We start from the raw sequence: 19009 nt of genomic DNA, 5'->3' as shown, positions 1-19009 counted from the left end.
AGGTGACGTAGCATGCTGTAAACAAGAAAAAAAAGAGCACCGATCTTACTGCGCATGCGTGAGTTTGGCATTTTTTCCTTATTGAAGAAACATCTTGGGCATGCGCAGAAGAATCAGCCAGCAACGTATGTATTCCAGGAGGCTCTGCTCAGAAGAAATTCATTTTTATCAGGTCCTCTCCCAGGGTCAGATCTTTGGGCATCTTGATTGGTCCCGGGGGATGCTGAGATACCTGGCATTCTGCACTGACTGGAAGGAGGCAGCTAGGTTTGTTTTATTGCTGAAGGAACACAGCCTGTCTCTTCTGTAATAAAGCATTGCAACTCCAAGCTAATTTTTAGTGTCCCCTATGAAAATTTAGCAGCCACATGTGAAATTCTCACATATAATTTACAGGAGAAACTGGTAATAATTTAATTTTTACTAAAACTTTGGACTTGGTAAACAGTTACCCTAATATCATGCACCATAAAAAATGCATATTTTATTTTTTAGTGAATTTTAAAGTGGACCTAAACTCAACATTTTCACTGTACATAAATAGGTAGACAACCCTTTTATGTAAAGGGAAAATGTTAATTATTTTTTTAAGTGCAGCACTCCTTCTTTAAAAAGAAAAAAAAAAAAGGATGCAGCAGCTCTCCTTTCAGTCTTGATCGGCTCTGCAGTCAAGACTTGAATGGGAGCGCAGAGCCTCCCGGTATACCTACGTCACGCATCCTGAGAAGGCTCTGGGTGCTCCTTCTGCATATGCCATGATTTCAGACATGCGAAGAAGAGGCATTTTTTCTATTAAGGGAAAGAGATACCCATTTTACGCATGCGCAGTGAGATCGTCTCTCTTTCTCTACAGTGGCTACCTCACCCAATCTCGCCCCTTTGCAGTGAGATAGCGTGATGTGCCAATAAGAAAGGAAGAAGAAGGAAGTGAAGAACGAAGATGGAGGCGCCTGGCGCTAATGAAGATGAGTTCCAGGACGATGCAGGCCCAAATTGGCAGAAGGCCCAGTGGCATTTAGGGACCTGCAGGATTAAAGGTAACTGTGATTTTTTCGGTTTAGTTCCACTTTAAGAGAGTTTCCATGTAAATAATTTTTGCATTTTAGCATGTTTGCAAAACACACAAAGGCAATGTAAGGGTAATAGTTAAGCTCACTGCACATCATGCCAACCATATTACTGTTTACATAACCAGCCAATCACAACACTCCTACACAAATAACAAGTCAGGCAGCTTATAGACAGCCCGTACAGCGGGGACCTTGCACACTCAGGCAATGTGTTAGTAGACCTACGCTTCTAATGGTAACGTGATATCGTCACTGTGTGACGTGACGTGCGTCGCTAGGCTGCTCATCTGGTAGGATCATTGCTTTGGCCGAGGCAGTCCGGAGGAGGCGACCATGGCGGACGTGCTGAGCGTTTTGCGTCAGTATAATACCCAGAAGAAAGAAATAAACGTCAAAGGGGATGAAGTTATATTTGGAGAGTTCTCGTGGCCTAAAAATGTCAAGACGAATTACGTTATCTGGGGGTGAGTAGTCGGCGTGTGTGATGGGGGGCAGCGGGGTCCCCAGTGAGCATAGACGGTGGGCATGTGTTGTCATGTGGGGTATCTGAAGGTCACGTGACCTGTGTTTGTGCCCCCCCCCCATAGTGGCTATGTGCAGTGCCCATGGACCAGGCACAGCGGTGTAAGCTATGCACAGCTACATGAGGTTACACTTGTGTTTGCTCTAAGGGGCTCTGAGGTGAGGTGCAGCTTAGCAGGCACAGGATTTACATGTTTTGCTTTTTCGGAAACTAAAAATCATCACCAGCTGCAATTGTTCTAAGAATTGTGTACAAATGTTCATTTCCTGCTTCTATGACTCGTGTCACAGGGAGGTCTGCAAAATGCCATAAACATGGAGCATCTCTGTGATCTGTGCAGCAACACAAATCCACAGCCTCCCCATAGGTATGAATGGTGCTGCTTCACACCCGGCTGCTATGCATGACAAAAGCCACATTAACAAGATAAATAAAGGCTGAACATGGAACCACATGTAATGTGACAAAACCCAATATCATCTGATTGTTACAGAATGCAGAGAAGTGTGTGAGAGCAACAAAGTATACAACTACACAAGTTGCACTTTTATTTTGCATGCCCTATGGCTGGCAAAGGTTTGCTTGGATTGTTTTCCTAATATTCTCATTGCATTCAAGTGGTGAACACAGAATTTGATTTGAATGTCCAATAGTCATTACAGATTTGTGGTATTGGAATGCTTTGGGAGGTTTGAATATGTTGAGTTTGGCTTATTTATAGCACTAGAACACATTGGTTGCTGAGATTATTGATTTAATGGATATCTATAGCAGGTTTCCCCCCCAGACCCTTTTAGCTGGGCGCACCACCCGGCACTTTTCAGTAAACCACCTGGCTGATTTTGGGTAATTCCTGAAGAGTTGGGTCACAATACAGAGCTGCCACCCACCTACAATTTCCCCCTACCCAGTTTAGAACATTTTTAGGAAGAATACGTCTAAAGGTCTATTTTGTTTTTCTGGAAAGTTTAGGAAAGCGTAATGGTCAGATTTGTGTTGCTCTGTCCTGTTGAGATTTGACGTTAGTTTATGTCTGAAGTAAGGAAATATCTCCAAAGTGTCCCCATAGGAAGATCCCCCTTGCATCCTGTGGATCTGTTCCTTTCTGTTCAGAAGGGTCATAGACAAATAACAAGGGTGACTCTTTTCTAAAGAGACACAGACAGCAATAAACCAAATCCCTTCCCGTCTTCTTTTCTGAAGATTTACTTTATTTGCAGTGTAGCTCAAGCAGTTTTCTGTTGTTAGCAATGATAAATCTCTGGCAATGTAAAATGTTTGATGATCTCTGCTGATCCAACTATTTGTCTGTAGTGTTTCTGTATTCTCTTTATTGTTGGTTATATCTGCTAAATGTTGGGTTTTGTGGCTATCTTACTAGCAAGTATTCTTGGTACTTTCTAGTTCTGGGAAAAGACTCCACACCACAGTGCATCAGTCTGCCTCTTCTAGATGTTATTTCAATCCAGTATTTGTATTGAGTGTACCAGTCTCCTAGATGTTGTTGTGTTGTCACCCTGTCATTTGGGCTTTCAGGGAGACCACATTCTGCTGTTTAAACAAGCCTTACACAGATCTGGTCCACTGTTGTCCTTATCAGGGACCTTGTTCTGAGAAATGTCATGCTGTCATTGCGGGAATGCTTGTGTGTATGCTGGTCAGATAAATAGAATAGCATGGCCCGTATGATGACACCTATCAACAGTTCTTGGGTTTATATGTAGAAAGCTGGAAACATGAGAATCCAAAGATTGCTGACATTGTGGTGGTTCGATCATCTCCAAATGGCATGTCAGGTGGGTTGTTCTGGGTTACAGGGGATAGTAACTGGCAAAAGGAGTCCATAGAAGAACAACCCTGATAAGGGTCATGGGTGCCCTCGCTAAAAGTTTGGCAGGGCCAGCTCTTTTGGTTCAATATTAAGGAAGAGTTAAGTTATCAGAATTTAGTGAATAATGTAATGCTGACCATGAGAGAGATTTATCAGAGGACCCGGTGCATTGCAGCTTGTTGTGTATCTACTAGATTGTAAGCTCTTCGGGGCAGGGTCCTCTCCTCCTGTATCACTGTCTGTATTAGTCTGTCATTTGCAATCCCTATTTAATGTACAGCGCTGCGTAATATGTTGGCGCTATATAAATCCTGTTTAATAATAATAATAATAATAATAATAATAATAATGCGGCTGCTGAAGTGCCTACGTTGTGCACATAAGCATTAGAACTGAAGTGTTGGGGAAGTAGGTGGCCTGATCTGTCTATCACGTTGTATAGATGGTTTCATAAAGTTCTTTAAAAAAATATGTAATAACATTATTTGTTTAGAGTTTACTTGCCTCATGTTAAGCTGGGTTCAGACTACTGACTTGTAGGCAGATTTGATCCTCTTTACCACAAATGGTTCACATTTTACAAATAGGTCTTTTCAGTATCTTTTGACAGGCAGAATAAAGTAGAACAGCGGTGTTGCTGTTCATTTTTTTTTGAGGGGGGGGGGAATTCTACATGTAGGATCTTGGGGCAGTTTTCTTCTTCTAAAGATTTAAATTGGTTCTGCTTGTAATGCTTAAAAACGCACTTGCAGTTTTAATACAAAAGAAGAAATTGCTCTTTTAGGCTCTTGCAAATGCCTGTAACGCAGTAATGGAGAGGTTAGTGAAGAAACTACTGGATTCTATTGAGCACACAGACAATCAAAGTTCTCAGAAGTTTTTGTTTTCTATGATGTTTTTTTGTTGACCAAGTCACTTTCAATACAAAAAACTTTAAAACCCTAATGGTGGTTTGTTTTTGGCATGTTGTCTCTAGAAAAAGTATTTTGATATTTTTGGGGATCAGGAATATTTCTGTTTGGTTCCTATAGGAATGTTTCTACAGACTATCAGGAATATTGCTCATTCTGGTGGTGGTATAATTGTGGAAACTCTAAAGCACTTTCTGTGGTAATCTTTAAAGAAAGTACTGTTTTACCATGACAGTGGAGAGCTCCAGATGGCAACCTCAGAATAAAACCTTGCCACTTGTTTAACAAGTTGTGATGACAATACAGTACTTTTAAACTACTAATTTTAATGTAGGCATCTCCTGATTCTGCAGTTCTAGGCATCCCACACTTGTCTGGTTGTTGTATTAGGGCTGTGATTCCTATTTATAAGGCTGTATCCCTGGGAGTGCAGCATGTGTGTTCGCTATGACAATTCAAGCTCATGGAAAACTTGTCTTTTTCTAGGGGATCATGTTTTGAAATGTTTGTCAAACTGAGAAGTTGTATTACTTGTGCTGCTTGAGGTATTGGTGCGATTTAGATCCAGGAAGAGGACTGTATTATAGTTTTCTTTCTTCTTCGTGAATGTGTTCCACTTTACCAGTGAGACCTATCTTTCTTATTTTTATGTTGGCTTTTCAGAAATTATATATAATCAAGCAACAGTATCATTACATACAGATGGACCCCATTCCATTTATTATGCATCTTCCAAGGGTGTTTGGTAGAGCCAGAGCTTATTTTTACTTTTGTAGTTGTAAGATCCAGGATTGTAGAACAGTGACAAGAGAATTGCAGTGCCTGCCCATGACTTTTTTTCTAATTTGCTAGTTGTATGATCTTCTCTGGCCTCAATACTTTGAAACACTTTTTACCGGAGCACGTACGCATTATTATAGCGCAAGTTATAGCACCTAATTATATATTTCCCGATTCATTAAAGTTTAGGTTTTAAATCTGTTGTGTCAGCACACAAGTAAAAAGTAGCCTTATGGGAATAGCAGCCTTCATGTTTAAGCAAATGTTTTACCATTTACTCTAACTCCAATTCCACACTTCATTCACAATCCTTGTTATTACTTGTAAATCTTTATTAAAGTGTCCTGTCTGCTGTTTCTGATGGTTTACTTCCCACATGTACTTGAAGAAGTATATAGAATAAGAATTATAGAAGATGTATATAGGAGTATTACTTGAAGTATAATAACTAGTCAGTGGGATGTTGACATTTGCAGGGCTGAAATCTGTCCTGGCTTCCTAAGCCTGTTGGTTTAGTGCCATGTTAGGTAGCTTTACTGTCCTGTTGTCAGGCTGAGGAGAAACAAAGTGGGCCTCTTGGTACATATGCACACATTGACTGTATGGAGTTTCTGGGCACCCCAGGGACTGCAACCCAAAATGAACATGACACGTTGCTATATGAAGTTACCAGCTAAGAACCATCGGCATATTAGATTACATTAGATTTTTGTTTGTACTTTAATGCCTTGCCACCTGGCTTTACACAGTTGTACAGGCTCCTCTCCTGTATTAAAACGGCTTACTTTGATTTTCATTGCACACTTGCAGTGTGCATTAGATGCTGTAAAAAAAAAAAAATCAGAAAAACTAACCCTTTCCTCCCCAGTCTTACTTTCTCAGGCTTTCCCCTTTCATTAATTGTATTTGGTTGTTTTAATCCTAGAGTCTCATTGGATGTATTCATTACTACTGTTTCCTGTTTTCAGTAGGATATGAATAGTGTCCCACTAGTTCCTCCCACCAGTTTAGTAGTGCACTACATTGCAGATGAACCAAGGAAATCCAATGATGGTGTCATTGTAAAGTTTACAATGAAACAGGCTTTATGTAATATTTTATAGAATTGATGAAGGGGGAAAAGCAGAACCACAGAAGGCAAGATATAAGATTATTAAGCAGTCTGGAATGGGCTCTTCAACTAAATAGTTTTAAAAGCTACAATTACCCTTCTAGTTCCTACGCCTATACTCATGTGATACCTGAACCCCAGGGTAGGGAATCCTATAAATAATAAAAAAAATGATCTTGCTGCTAAATTGTAAGCCTGCTTTATAATGTATGGTCCACTGTCAATCATAATCTTTCTGTGTTTGTTTTACTACAGAACTGGAAAAGAAGGACAACCAAGGGAATACTATACTCTTGACTCCATCCTGTTCTTGCTTAATAATGTTCATCTTTCCCATCCTGTATATGTCAGACGTGCTGCGGTAAGTACTTATGTAGTACTTTGCAAATTGCTGATCTAGTCATCCACGTTTTTTTTTTTCCAGAGAAGGGACACTTAATCATCGTACAGATAGACTTGATTCCATTTATTATTCGTCTTCTAAGGGTGTTTGGTTGTTTTGTAGTTGTAAGATCTAGGGTTGTACATCAGTGACAAGAGAATTGCAGTGCCTGCCCTTGACTTTTTTTTTTTTTTTTTAATTTGCTAGTTGTGTGATCTTCTCTAGCCTCAATACTTTGAAACACTTTTTACCGGAGCAAGTATGCAGATCAGAAGTTATAGCTCCTAATTATATATTTCCTGATTCATTGAAGTTTAGGTATTAAATCTGTTGTGTCAGCACAAACGTAAAAAGTAGCCTTCATGAGAATAGCAGCATTCATGTTTAAGCAAATATTATAAAATTTACTCTAACAGGGAAGAAATTCTCCCTTATTCTGTAATGCGATTCCACTTTTCATTTACAATACTTGTTATTACTTGTAAATCTTTATTAATTGCCCTGTCTGCTGTTTCTGGGACATTTGACATTTAGAAGCCCAGTAGATGGCAAGTGTTGGCACCTGAGAGCAATACCGCAGACATTGAGATGGTGTCCAAATTCAATTTAAGATGATTGTTTATTTGATACACTCATGGGCAATCTAAGTCAATTTCAGATGTGTCCAGAAAAGTGTGTGTGTATAAAGCGTGTGCCCTTGAAAGAATACTTTTGCTTTTGTTCCAGTAGTTATCTGTGCCTGGCAGTGTCAGTCCTTTTTGGATGTGGCTGTGTAATCATTTCCCATGGAATGCCTCATTTTAGATGCACAAACTGAAAAATCTTCTTGTAGCACCAACAGTCCCAGCAAAACAAATCTGTGAATAAAATACAGTACACAGTATAAGCACAAATAGGCAAGAGCATTAAATAACAAAAACAGAGAGCAAAAGTTATCCTCAATAAGGTTAAAGCCGATCTCTACACTTTAGTTGAGGTAGTTTATACAAAATGATTGCACTTACGTTGGCTTCCTCCCTGACAAGTGTTATGAAGCTGCTAGTAGTCCAAGGCAGAAATAGTACCTCTCCTCTTTGTATCTCCACATGTTCCCTATAACACTAGATCTTTTTATGACTACATTAGAAAATATTTGGAAACAGAGAGCTTACTAGTTTTCAAAATAAAATGATATAAAAATGTATTTACCCTTTTGTGGATATTTATTTTTCTAGACTGAAAACATTCCTGTTGTCAGAAGACCTGACAGAAAAGATCTACTGGCTTACCTAAATGGAGAAACTTGTAAGTACCAATATCCAGTAATTTGTCTTATTTAGGCACTAAAACCTGACAGAGGTTTGCCACCGTATAGTCAAAACATTGTTCTTTTAGTTTTAAATTATTAATTTTATGAATCTTGGATATGATTAGGTGGAAAAAATAAAACGTAAATTAGTTACACATAATAAATCTGTGTGTTCAATACATTTTATACAATTCTTGTTTCAGATGCCTGTGAAAAAGGCATCTGAAACATTCATTGAGTGGCCACATTCATTGAGAAGATCCCCGGGGCACTAGAAGTTAAATGAGGACAAGTTTCCCCATTCATTCCCCTCTAGTGCTCTGTGATTGGCTTGGGAAAGGAAAATCCTGATGACGCTTGTACTGTCATCAGGGTTTACCTTTCCTCAGCCAATCACCAAGCACTAGAGGTGATAAATAGGGAAACTTGTCCTCATTTAACTTCTAGTGCCTGGGGATCCCACACTCACAGGAGGATTCCCACGGCACAGCCGTGGGAATCATCCTGTCGTGGGATAACCTGTAAAAAAATAAGTTGGTTACACAAATCACACACATTCAATAAACTACTTTAACATTCATTTTTTTTACACATGAATTTGCGCTGTTGAATCCTGTGTTTTTCGGGTCAGGTCTATTCGAATTCGAACAGCCATATTCAGGTCGTATATAAGGACAACCCGAATTCGAACACCAACACTACTGTTTATGCCATCCTTGCTATGGGTACATTCTTATTTGTTCTGGTAGATGGGCTGCTTATTCAGCTTAGTACAGAGCACTCTCTAGAAGTAGCAGGAGCAGCTTGTTTAATCCAAGACTTTTAGCAATGTTTTGACATTTTAGCATAGGTCCATATAGGTGCTTCTATCGGCATGTATATTTGTTTTTCTAGTCTGTGTCCTGATAACTCTCAATTTGTTTGTGTGTCTTTAGCCACATCTGCCAGCATTGATAGAAGTGCACCCTTGGAAATTGGGCTTCAGAGATCCACACAAGGTATTTATTCAAGCAGCTTCTATGCATCTGCAAAGTAGAAACCTAACATAAGCAACGTAAAACTTAAATTCTTCATTACTTTCTGTTTAGTTAAAAGAGCTTCTGAAGAAAGTTCATCTGAAGCAAAGAAACCAAGAGTAGAGGTGAGAATGTCCTTGAACAGCTACACATGCAGATAAAAAGAGCTTTAAGAATGGCAGAGATTTCAGATTATGATATTGTCAAAACTATATAACTTTGATTGTGGTGATTAAAGGCAAAAATTAATAACGGAATATATTCTGCCTGAATTTTCACAACTCCTATCTAATAAGAAAGGTGCTGTTCATTGGACTTTATCATATGAACAACAGTTCTTTGTAAGTGGTATATTTTAAGCAGGCATATAAAATGTCAATGGGTTAAACTGGGAGTAAACTGCACAGGGCATTGTTGTCTTTTGAAAATCACATCTAGCTATTTTTTTTAGCAGCAGTTCTGTTACTTCAGTTTGCCCTAATATGCAAAAGTGTCCATAAAACTATTTCTCATAAACATAATGTAAGTGTAACTTGTACTCACTGTAAAACTTTGGGCTTTAATGTATGCCTAAATCAATGACAGGCAGGAGGAGAGCTGATAGCAAAGTAAAATTACTACAAGGGATCAGTGCTGTTGATGAATGTTATATGTGTAGTGGTTTTCCACAACCACCATTCAGCTTGTATAAAAAGTACCTTGGAAGTTTGAATGTGCTTGGTAATGCAGAAAATTGAGATTGAGTTTCTTATTTGGCGGATAGTTTTGTATGCAAGTACTATGATTTTTAATGTTTTCATAGGATGAAGAACGTGTTCGTTTGGACAAAGAGAGATTGGCTGCAAGATTGGAAGGCCATAAAGAAGGCATTGTGCAGACCGAACAAATTCGGTATGTTACCCCTAATCTGTTCACTGCTTTTTTTTTTTTTATATTTGCATATTTTACATGTAGCATCAAGCTATGGTGTATTAATATTTGGGTATGGATAGGAGTAGAAAAAAATCCCTGTAATCATGGGAATCAATACTACCTTTCAAAAGATTTAAATAATTGCAGAACTTCAGCAGATATGTATAAAAAAATTCCTCTTTAACACATCTTCAGCAGATATCTCAATATAAGTACAGCTTTTTACTTAATATGGGGAACTCTATACTATACCAGCATATTGGTATGGTAAAATTGTTTTCCTGAGGTTTGACATTCAGGAACCCATTTACTGTAAGAAAAAAAAATAATTCCTGTCTCTGATCCAAACATTAAGTAACAGCCAAATTAGAAACAGGAAAATGGGGCAATATAAAAATGCCCTATTTGTAAAAAGACCCAGCAAAGTAAGGCTCATCCTTTCATTTGAAGCATAAGATACTGTCTAACACAGAAATCTCCATTTGTCTAAAATGAAAAACTATCAAAAAAAGATAATCCGTCGAAAAAATATTATGCCAAACCCATAAATGAAGAAGGCCTGACTTAGGGGGAGAGGAGCACAGGATTGGGTCAAATCGCTAGAAGTTGGCAATGGCATTGAGATGTGGCAGGGCCAGCAGACCTTCCCTATGGGGAGGAGCCAATAAATGGATGTCTGTGGTCAAGCTTTTTGGGCTGCTGCTATGACATGGCCTATAATGGTTTTGGGAAGTAAGAATTCTGTAAGACCACCAAAGCCTGTGACCAAGAACGGACATTCCAGTCCTAATAACAATTATGCATGTCTAAAAAACCAATGCTTGTGCTTTTGCGGTGGATAATTAGGGTGTGACCACATAGAAAATTTTAATACAAAGCAACACAATAAGTTTTACTATTAGATATTCCTACTACTTTTTTTGAGATATTACAGTTGAAATGAAATGAGCCTTATTACTCACGGGCTACCTAAATATCTTTAAACAAAATAATAGTGGCTTTTCTTCAATAGCTTTGTCTGGTCCACCAAAGTGTAAGTGGTGTGCAGTACAGGCACTACTTCAGAGTCTGCACCAGTGTGTTGAAAACCCTATTTGGTTATCATTTAGCATTCTTTTTTTTCTAGTTTTGTGAATTAGAAGTTGCTCCATCTCCAAGCTTTAGTGTTTGACTGTTGTTGGGTTTGCCATTTGCCGCTGGCAGCAAAATCCTCCAGGCAAGGAAACCATTTGTCCTAATGAAATTGCTCCTTCACTGGCTTGGTGTGTTTCTAAATCTGACTTTGTTAGCTAGGGAATGATTTAATTAGAAAAGGTTTAGTGGTCTGTTAATAAACATTTGCTCTCACCTTTTAATTTTAAAACCCATTTTTATTGTTTTGCACATCCTTATACTCTTGTTGGATAAGTTTTGTCTTAAAGATACTTACATTGGTGTCTGGTATCTATTAAAAGCGGTGAGGTTAAACCAACTACCTCCTAATTCTTAAGAGCTGCCACCCCAAATTGATAACCTAGTAAACAGTTTCAAAAGAAATGAAAGAAACCTGTTTTTTTTTAATATTAATAATCACATGTATTAGTATATAAGACGTTTATACAATTCACTTTGGATAGGTAAAATAGATGGAGTGGTGTAGGGGTCATCCACATGACATAATGACAAAATGACTGATTATCTATACAAAGGTTGATCTGACAGGTCCCCCCCGTTAAGTATTCATGGGGGAAAGTGACCATTTTCCCATTTTCCTAAATCAATTATAAATAGCAAAAATGGTCATATAGTGTTCAAAATTCAAGACGCGTTTCGTCTTGTGGTTTCCTTCCTGTGATTGTTTGAGAATGTTACTTATTTAAAGATCTTGGAAAAGGAAAAAAAACTAAGTACATATTCATATAATAGTAAGAATACTTCACATGCATATAATAATCCTATATGAGGCATTAAACTTACTTTTTATTAAACCAACCACACCCAATTAGTTTACTAAGCCAAAGACAACATTTCCTATATTATCCTGTTTTATGCAACCAACTATTAATGTTTTTTGATAACGCTACTTGTACAGTTCATAAATATGTACTTAAGTATGTTTGAAGTGCAATTTTCCATATGGTTTCTTAATAGGCATGACCCTTACACCACTCTTTAGTATTTACTTATCTGAAGTGAGTTGTGTGAACTTCTTTTATATAAATACATGTGATTATTGCCAAAAACCCAGCTTTCATTAATTTCCTTCCTGAAAATATTGTTCCTTGGTATTTATTAAATACTTTTTAAACCCAGCTAGGGACTCAACTTGATGACAACAGCACTATCTGCAATATCACATTCCTTATTTCTATTTTCTATTTTCTATTTCTTATTTCTATTCTCATTTTAAAAACTAACCTTTAAACTGTTAATAAAAATGCAGGAGGATAAAGAAACATGTTAGGCACATGCACTAAAAATTAAGCTTTGGCTTTCCTGGAGGCTACTAAAGTAATACAGAAAATTGGCATTCCCTCAAACATTCCCTTGTGGGAATCAATTGCTGCCCTTGAAACACCTGGACTTGAAAGATTCCTGCGAGGGAATGTTTAGGAAATGTCTGATTTCTTGTTTTATAAATGGAGTCCTAGGATGTTCAAATATCTAGTAAAGCATGTTTGGTAGACATTTTAGTTGCATAACTAAAGGATTTTAAATGGTATTTGTATAATTTAAAGATTTATAAGCACATTTTTTCTTTTGTTTTTTAGGTCTCTTTCAGAAGCCATGTCAGTTGAAAAAATTGCAGCTATCAAAGCTAAAATTATGGCAAAAAGAAAAACGACAATCAAAACAGATTTGGATGATGATATTACAGCATTAAAACAGAGAAGTTTTGTTGATGCTGAAGTGGATGTTACTAGAGACATTGTCAGCAGGGAAAGAGTATGGAGAACACGAACAACTATTTTGCAGAGTACAGGAAAAGTGAGTTACTTTGTCACATACGTTCTGCTACCAAATAGAAGCCTAATTATCCAATAATTCAACAGTTATGACTCTGAGATGTATGATATTTTTACTTGGAAAAACACCTGCAAACATGTTATGTATTTATGTATAGGTATTACCAATAACTGTATGATCAAGAACCAAGTAAATGAAAAGACCATTACCAAACTTTTATTCCATATAAAAAAAATGTTATAAGCAGGTTTACGCTCTTATTTTGTCCTGATAACTATTGTCTTTGGGATGCTAAAAGACAATCTAAAATTTTGAGTGTCCAGAGCAAGTTAAATTTCAAATCATAATACTGTGTTGAAATTACAGCGATTGTCACAGGAATGAAAAGTGTACATTTTACTCCCCCCTTACTTTGTTTAGATTGCCCTTTACTGTCTGTCGCTCAGGAAGTGAGAGGTCATTTCTACAGATAGAGAGACGGCAAAAACAGTCAAACATACCTTAAAAAGTCAACATACCTTACCAAAAATACCTAAAATGCATTAAATACTTAAGTACTGTTGTGGGCTGTGTGATGTCAACGCTACCATTATTTTGTTAAGTACCTACATTCTGGGATCTCTGCAACATAACTTTTACAACATACTCTGATCTGTTCTAACATTTCCCTCTGTCCTTTTTCAGAATTTTGCCAAAAATATATTTGCAATTCTTCAAAATGTGAAAGCGAGAGAGGAGGGCCGTGCACCGGAACAAAGGCCTGTTCAGACTACAGCACCCACTGTAAGTTGTGCAGCAGAAAGCTTGTTTGTTATCCTCTTATATACTGTCATAGTCTGTACATTCATGTTGGGCAGAAGATTTGTCTGAATGATTACCTGCATCCCTGAACTCTTCAGATATCAAATATTTGCCAAATGGAAATTCTTTCACAGAGCCACTTTGTTTGCAGATTCATTTCTGTAGTTTTTTGTGTGTGGTGTAGTAACTATTTATTTTTACTTGTTTTATAGGACCCCACATTGAGAAGTAAACAGCCAGCTCCACAAATATACAATCGATATGATCAGGAACGATTCAAAGGAAAAGAAGGTATGTTCTGAAGGAATATTTTCTTGTCTACTGCTTATCTGTTATTATGGTAATGCAGTAATTTAAAGCCTCTATTGGGTGTGTGTAACTTCTTGAACGCCTTGGCTAGAAAAGACTCACTGATTACCTGAGCACCAACTCTCTCATTGCCCTTCTCCAGTCTGGCTTTCGAGCTGTCTATTCAACTGAAACAGCCCTTACTAAAGTGGCCAATGACCTCATCAGAGCTAAGTCTGAAGGAAACTTTTCTCTCCTCCTTCTCCTTGATCTTTCTTCTGCTTTTAACACTGCTGATCACCCTCTTCTAATACAAATCATGGGCTCCATTGGTATCAGTGAAACTGCTCTCTCTTGGTTTGCTTCCTATCTGTCTGACCGCTCCTTTCAAGTTTCTTTTAATGGTATTTCCTCCTCTCACACTCTCCTCCGTGTTGGTGTTCCCCAAGGGTCAGTCCTTGGACCGGTCCTCTTTTCTCTGTACACCTCCTCTCTCAGTAGTCTCATATCCTCCTTTGGCTTACAGTACCATCTGTATGCTGATGACACTCAAATCTTTCTGTCCACCCCTGACTTGTCTCCCTCAGTCCTGGATAAGGTCTCATGCTGTCTGTCAGCCATCTCCTCATGGATGTCTGACAGATTTCTGAAACTCAACCTGGATAAAACAGAACTCATCATCATCGCCCCTCAAATTCCAAATCTCCCCCTGACATATTCCTAACTGTTAACAACACTGTTATTCGTCCCTCCCCTCAGGCTTCGATTCTGCCCTCTCATTTACCCCCCATATTCAGAACGTTTCCAGGTCTTGCCACTTTCACCTACAAAACCTCTTAAAAATCCGGCCATACCTGTCCCCAGAGATCACTAAATTCCTTGTACACGCTCTTATCTCTCGTCCAGACTAAAGCTGCGTACACACTTGCAATTTTTGTCGTTGGAAAGGATCTTTCACGATCCTTTCCAACGACAAGGGGCTGCAAGATGCATGAACGATGCTGTACATACAGCACCGTTCATGCTCTATGGAGAGGGGAGGGGGAGAGCGACGGAGCGGCACCCTGCTGCGCGCTCTCCCCTTCACTTTCATTACGATCGGCTGTCGTCCATCGTCCGTGGATCCGGCAGGTCGGTCGTCCGGACGATGGACGACACCGACTGTACACACGGAAGATTTTCGCCCGATAATTGGCCGATGCCAATTATCGGGCGATAAAAATCTGCCGTGTGTACGTAGCTTTACTGTAACATCCTCCTCTCTGGTATTCCACTAACCCGACTCTCTCCTCTCCCATCTTTTAAGAATGCTACAGCCAGACTCATCCATCCTTCCCACTGCTCCTCTTCTGCTGCATGTCTTTGCAGTTCTGTATTCATCTGTCATTTGCAACCCCTATTTGATGTACAGCGCTGTGTAATATGTTGAGGCTATATAAATCCTTTTTAATAATAATATTAATAAAAATAATAATATAGGGGGCCGGGTAGAGACCCACCACTTGGGGTATAGTTGGATTTAACATTGTTTTAGATGGTTTCAGTTGATTTTGGTTATGTCTCATATATAGTCAACTTTACTGATAGGACAATATTTTCTTCTAAATGTTTGTCATCCCTAGGGATTTGCATTGCAGTATACTGCATAAAGCTTTTTATAGTCAAAGTAGTATTTCTGTCAAGTCATTCACATTATTTCATTACAAAACTGGTAGGGTAGTGATTGAAAAAAAATAAAGGTTATGCAATGGGGAGATCTTGGTTAGATCTTTTTCACACTTTGTCCGTACATTGTGCTAAACATAGTGTCATATATGCACATGTCATATATGAACATGAGACTCTACATTTAAAGTACATTTCAGCACAGGGTTCTTACATACCAATAAACACATTTGGTCAGTTTCTGTGCTCTACGCCAATTATGCCTTAAAGCATAACTAAACCCAAAATATAAAAAACACACTTAACTGTGCATGCTTGAGATCTGCAATTTTCTTTTACCCCATTTATCTACCCTTTTATGCACAGTAAAAAATCTGAGTTTAGGTACGCTTTATGTACGCTTCAAGTGTAAAACAAATACAGTAGTAGAGTGTTAGCATTGCTTGAAATCTGATATTTAATAATTAAAGCAGCTTGCATTCTTTCAGAAGGAATATTTGACTACAAGTGTTCTAGAGATTAAGTGATATTTGTTTTGCGTCCTTTAAACAATGCATATTCCATATATAGTCTTAATGGTAAATGGTATCTGAACCAGTGTATGTTCTCCTCTATAATATGAGTCTGTATTCTGCCCATAAATTTTAGGGTTGGTGGCAGCCCCTGTATTGTGACCCAACATTTTTAATAACCCAAAAAAAGTTGGATGATTACTAAAAAGTGCTGGGTAGTGCACCCAGCTTAAAGGGGTTAGGGAGACACAGATAAGGGTGTGTGATTGTATATAGATTACTTTTTACATACACAAACTAGAACCTGTCAAGTGTACAGCAGTCCCCCGAAGTCTCTGTTCATGCACATGCTGATTTTTAATATTTTGTATTCTAATTTAGAAACGGAGGGATTTAAAATCGACACCATGGGAACGTACCACGGAATGACATTGAAATCTGTGACTGTAAGTATGAAAAGTCAAAATTCAGTGTTTTGCATGATTAAAGCTGAAATCTGGAGCAAAAAAATCTTAACTGTATACAAGGTGCATGTGCATATTTACTTGAGTCTTGGTGTCCTTCGTGTACTTCAGATCTGTGCTGTAATCCAATGTAAACTTTTCCTCTGTGCCGAAGTTTCCTGTAATAATGACTGGGCACTGCTGCTCTTTGTCCTTGTGCAGGATGGCTGATATTGTATGTATGGTTCTTTATAGACAACCTGTAATGTTAGGTCTGTTGGGCTTTGCTCTCTGCAATGATTTGTGGGGAGCACAAAATGGATTTATTTGCTTTCTGGTTATTTGGGTTTGTAAGTAATTTATTCAGCTTTAAGTTTTTGCATAGATGATTTTTTTTGTTCTGCAGAAGTATTTTTGTATTTAAGGTTTGAAAGCATAACTTGGGTTTTAGTCATGTTTCTGATAAAAGGAGGAAGTTCATAAAATTTTTGAGGAGGTGATGAAATAACAGAGCGATACCTATAATGGCTTCCCATTAAAGTGCTGCAGCATAGTTTCTTTGCTCTCCTCCCATCGATATGTTCTGATCCTGATGGGTAAAGACTGTCTACTGCAACTTCCTGTGATCGTTTGGCAACAATTCTAAACTGTCCCTAAATTCATAGCAGAGCTGTCACAATGGCAAAAATTGTGTCTACTTTTACTGCAGGGAAATACAAATTGTTCCAGGGGTGTAGCTATCCCCATTGTCGCAGTTTGGCATTCAGCATCAGACCACTGCCGTCTGCATTATGAGCACTTTCTGTTTTTGAAACTCTTGTGTCGCCACACCAAAAACGTTCAGCTAAATCCAGCAGTAAAATAAGTACCCACATGCGTCCATTGTAAGATTCCACCCTGTCTTCTTCATCTATTGAAAAGCTATTGGGGATTTATTATGATTGAGAGTATAGGTTTTGTAGTTCTACTGTGTAAACTGTTTGGCTCCTCTGCACGGCTGAAAGATGGCTTTGGTAGTTGTCAATCTGATCTGTGCTTTATGATGAAACTCTTTACAGTTTGACCACCTTGACCACCTTGTTTGTGACATTAGCAGCAACGATTAGCCTCTACACCAAATAATGAAATGGTGTTAACAAGGATCCTAACTGAATATTTTTAAAGCTTATAATTTTAACTATAGGTAAAAATTAAAAAAAAAACTGTACAGGTGAAACATACCTGCCTGATTGTTTTTATTTTTACTCACCTGTCCCCATACTGATGTGGGCACTGCCATCTTTTTCCTCTTTTCCACAATGCCAGTCTTTGGCCATCTTGATTGGCTGTGCCAAAATGATGTATTCCTCGGGGCGTCCAGCATACCCAGTACATTCCTGCTAGTTGAACTATAGTTCCTCTTTAAAGATAATGTTAGAGCGTAACATCATCAGTTTAAAAATAAAAACACTTTGAGAACCTAACATACATACATATCTTTTGGGTAGATTATTTAGGACTTGTTTTAGTATAGTTTAAGTAATAAAAATGTCTCTGAAGTAGTGGTACATTTAATAAAGTGCTGCTAATTTTTGTGGTTTGTCAGTCGCTTTGTAACTGTTCTAGAAATGTTCAATAAACACAAACCTTCAGAAAAGGAACAAAACTCTTCCTAAAACCACATCCTTGTTTTCACTTTCCAGGGGACAGATGGTATAATGCTTTTTTGTGTTTTGCAGACAAGGGCAGTGATGGCACAGGATTACTACAGGCTTATCTTATAGTTGATGGCAGTCTGTTTTCTTGCTGAATCTATTTGAGTCACTAGCCTAGAACAAGCATGTAGATCAGCAGTTCTTTTTAGTGCTGAAGTCCCAGCCTTGTCCATACTGTTAGTGGCTGCTTGATGTATAAATTATTTAAACTGCTCGGTTAAACACACCAAGTTCCTATTATGCATTTTTATCTAAAACCCAATCTTTTTCATCAGCTAGAACATAATAATTTTGATTATTTGATCATGGGCCCAGGTAGAGGTATTTGTGCATTTATTTTAGTTACCCTTAGTCCTGCACTTAGAGGTAAGGCCTAAACACATTATTAAGGCTTTAGTGTGCGTTACAACTCTGGCACAAATAAAACAATAAAATCCTGGTTATGTAAGCTATTCTAGTCAAAGGAATCTGTGTTCAATCCAGAAAGTTTCAAGCTGGGTGGGAAGAAGCTGTAGGTGGGTGGAAGCCCCTGTATTGTGACCCAACTTATCAGTAACCACCCAAAAACAGGTGGATGGTTCATGAAAAGTGCCAGGTGGGTGCGCCAGCTAAAAGGGGCCGAGGAAAACACTGGGAATATTTACATCCAGTCACCAAATTCTCTTTGCATTGTAGACCGTTAATTTTACTAATAGGCCAAAAAATAGAGGCCCCTTAATGCGATATCTGACCTGAATCATTTGGACTTGGTTAAGCCATGTTATATTTCTAGTTCATATACAGTAGATGGGAAAAAAATGGGGCTTTCATACTATTTACATTTCCCTTAGATATTA

General features: G+C 38.2%; 1 protein-coding gene across 1 annotated transcript in view; it reads left to right on the top strand.

Moving 5' to 3' along the window:
* The first annotated feature begins 1339 nt into the window (after window positions 1-1339).
* Window positions 1340-19009, top strand: part of CDC73 (cell division cycle 73) — a 40384-nt gene continuing 22714 nt past the window's right edge. The window contains exons 1-10 of the mRNA XM_072420104.1: window positions 1340-1534; window positions 6482-6587; window positions 7823-7892; window positions 8832-8894; window positions 8985-9037; window positions 9715-9803; window positions 12575-12791; window positions 13455-13553; window positions 13784-13862; window positions 16418-16482. Of these exons, the coding sequence (XP_072276205.1) occupies window positions 1404-1534; window positions 6482-6587; window positions 7823-7892; window positions 8832-8894; window positions 8985-9037; window positions 9715-9803; window positions 12575-12791; window positions 13455-13553; window positions 13784-13862; window positions 16418-16482 (972 nt within the window). The 5' untranslated portion in view covers window positions 1340-1403. The remainder of the gene's footprint in view (window positions 1535-6481; window positions 6588-7822; window positions 7893-8831; window positions 8895-8984; window positions 9038-9714; window positions 9804-12574; window positions 12792-13454; window positions 13554-13783; window positions 13863-16417; window positions 16483-19009) is intronic.

This window comes from Pyxicephalus adspersus, chromosome 8 (genome assembly GCF_032062135.1).
Source record: "Pyxicephalus adspersus chromosome 8, UCB_Pads_2.0, whole genome shotgun sequence".
NCBI lineage: Eukaryota > Metazoa > Chordata > Amphibia > Anura > Pyxicephalidae > Pyxicephalus > Pyxicephalus adspersus.
The sequence above is the reverse complement of the archived record's forward strand: the minus strand, read 5'-3'. Positions and strand labels throughout refer to the sequence as shown.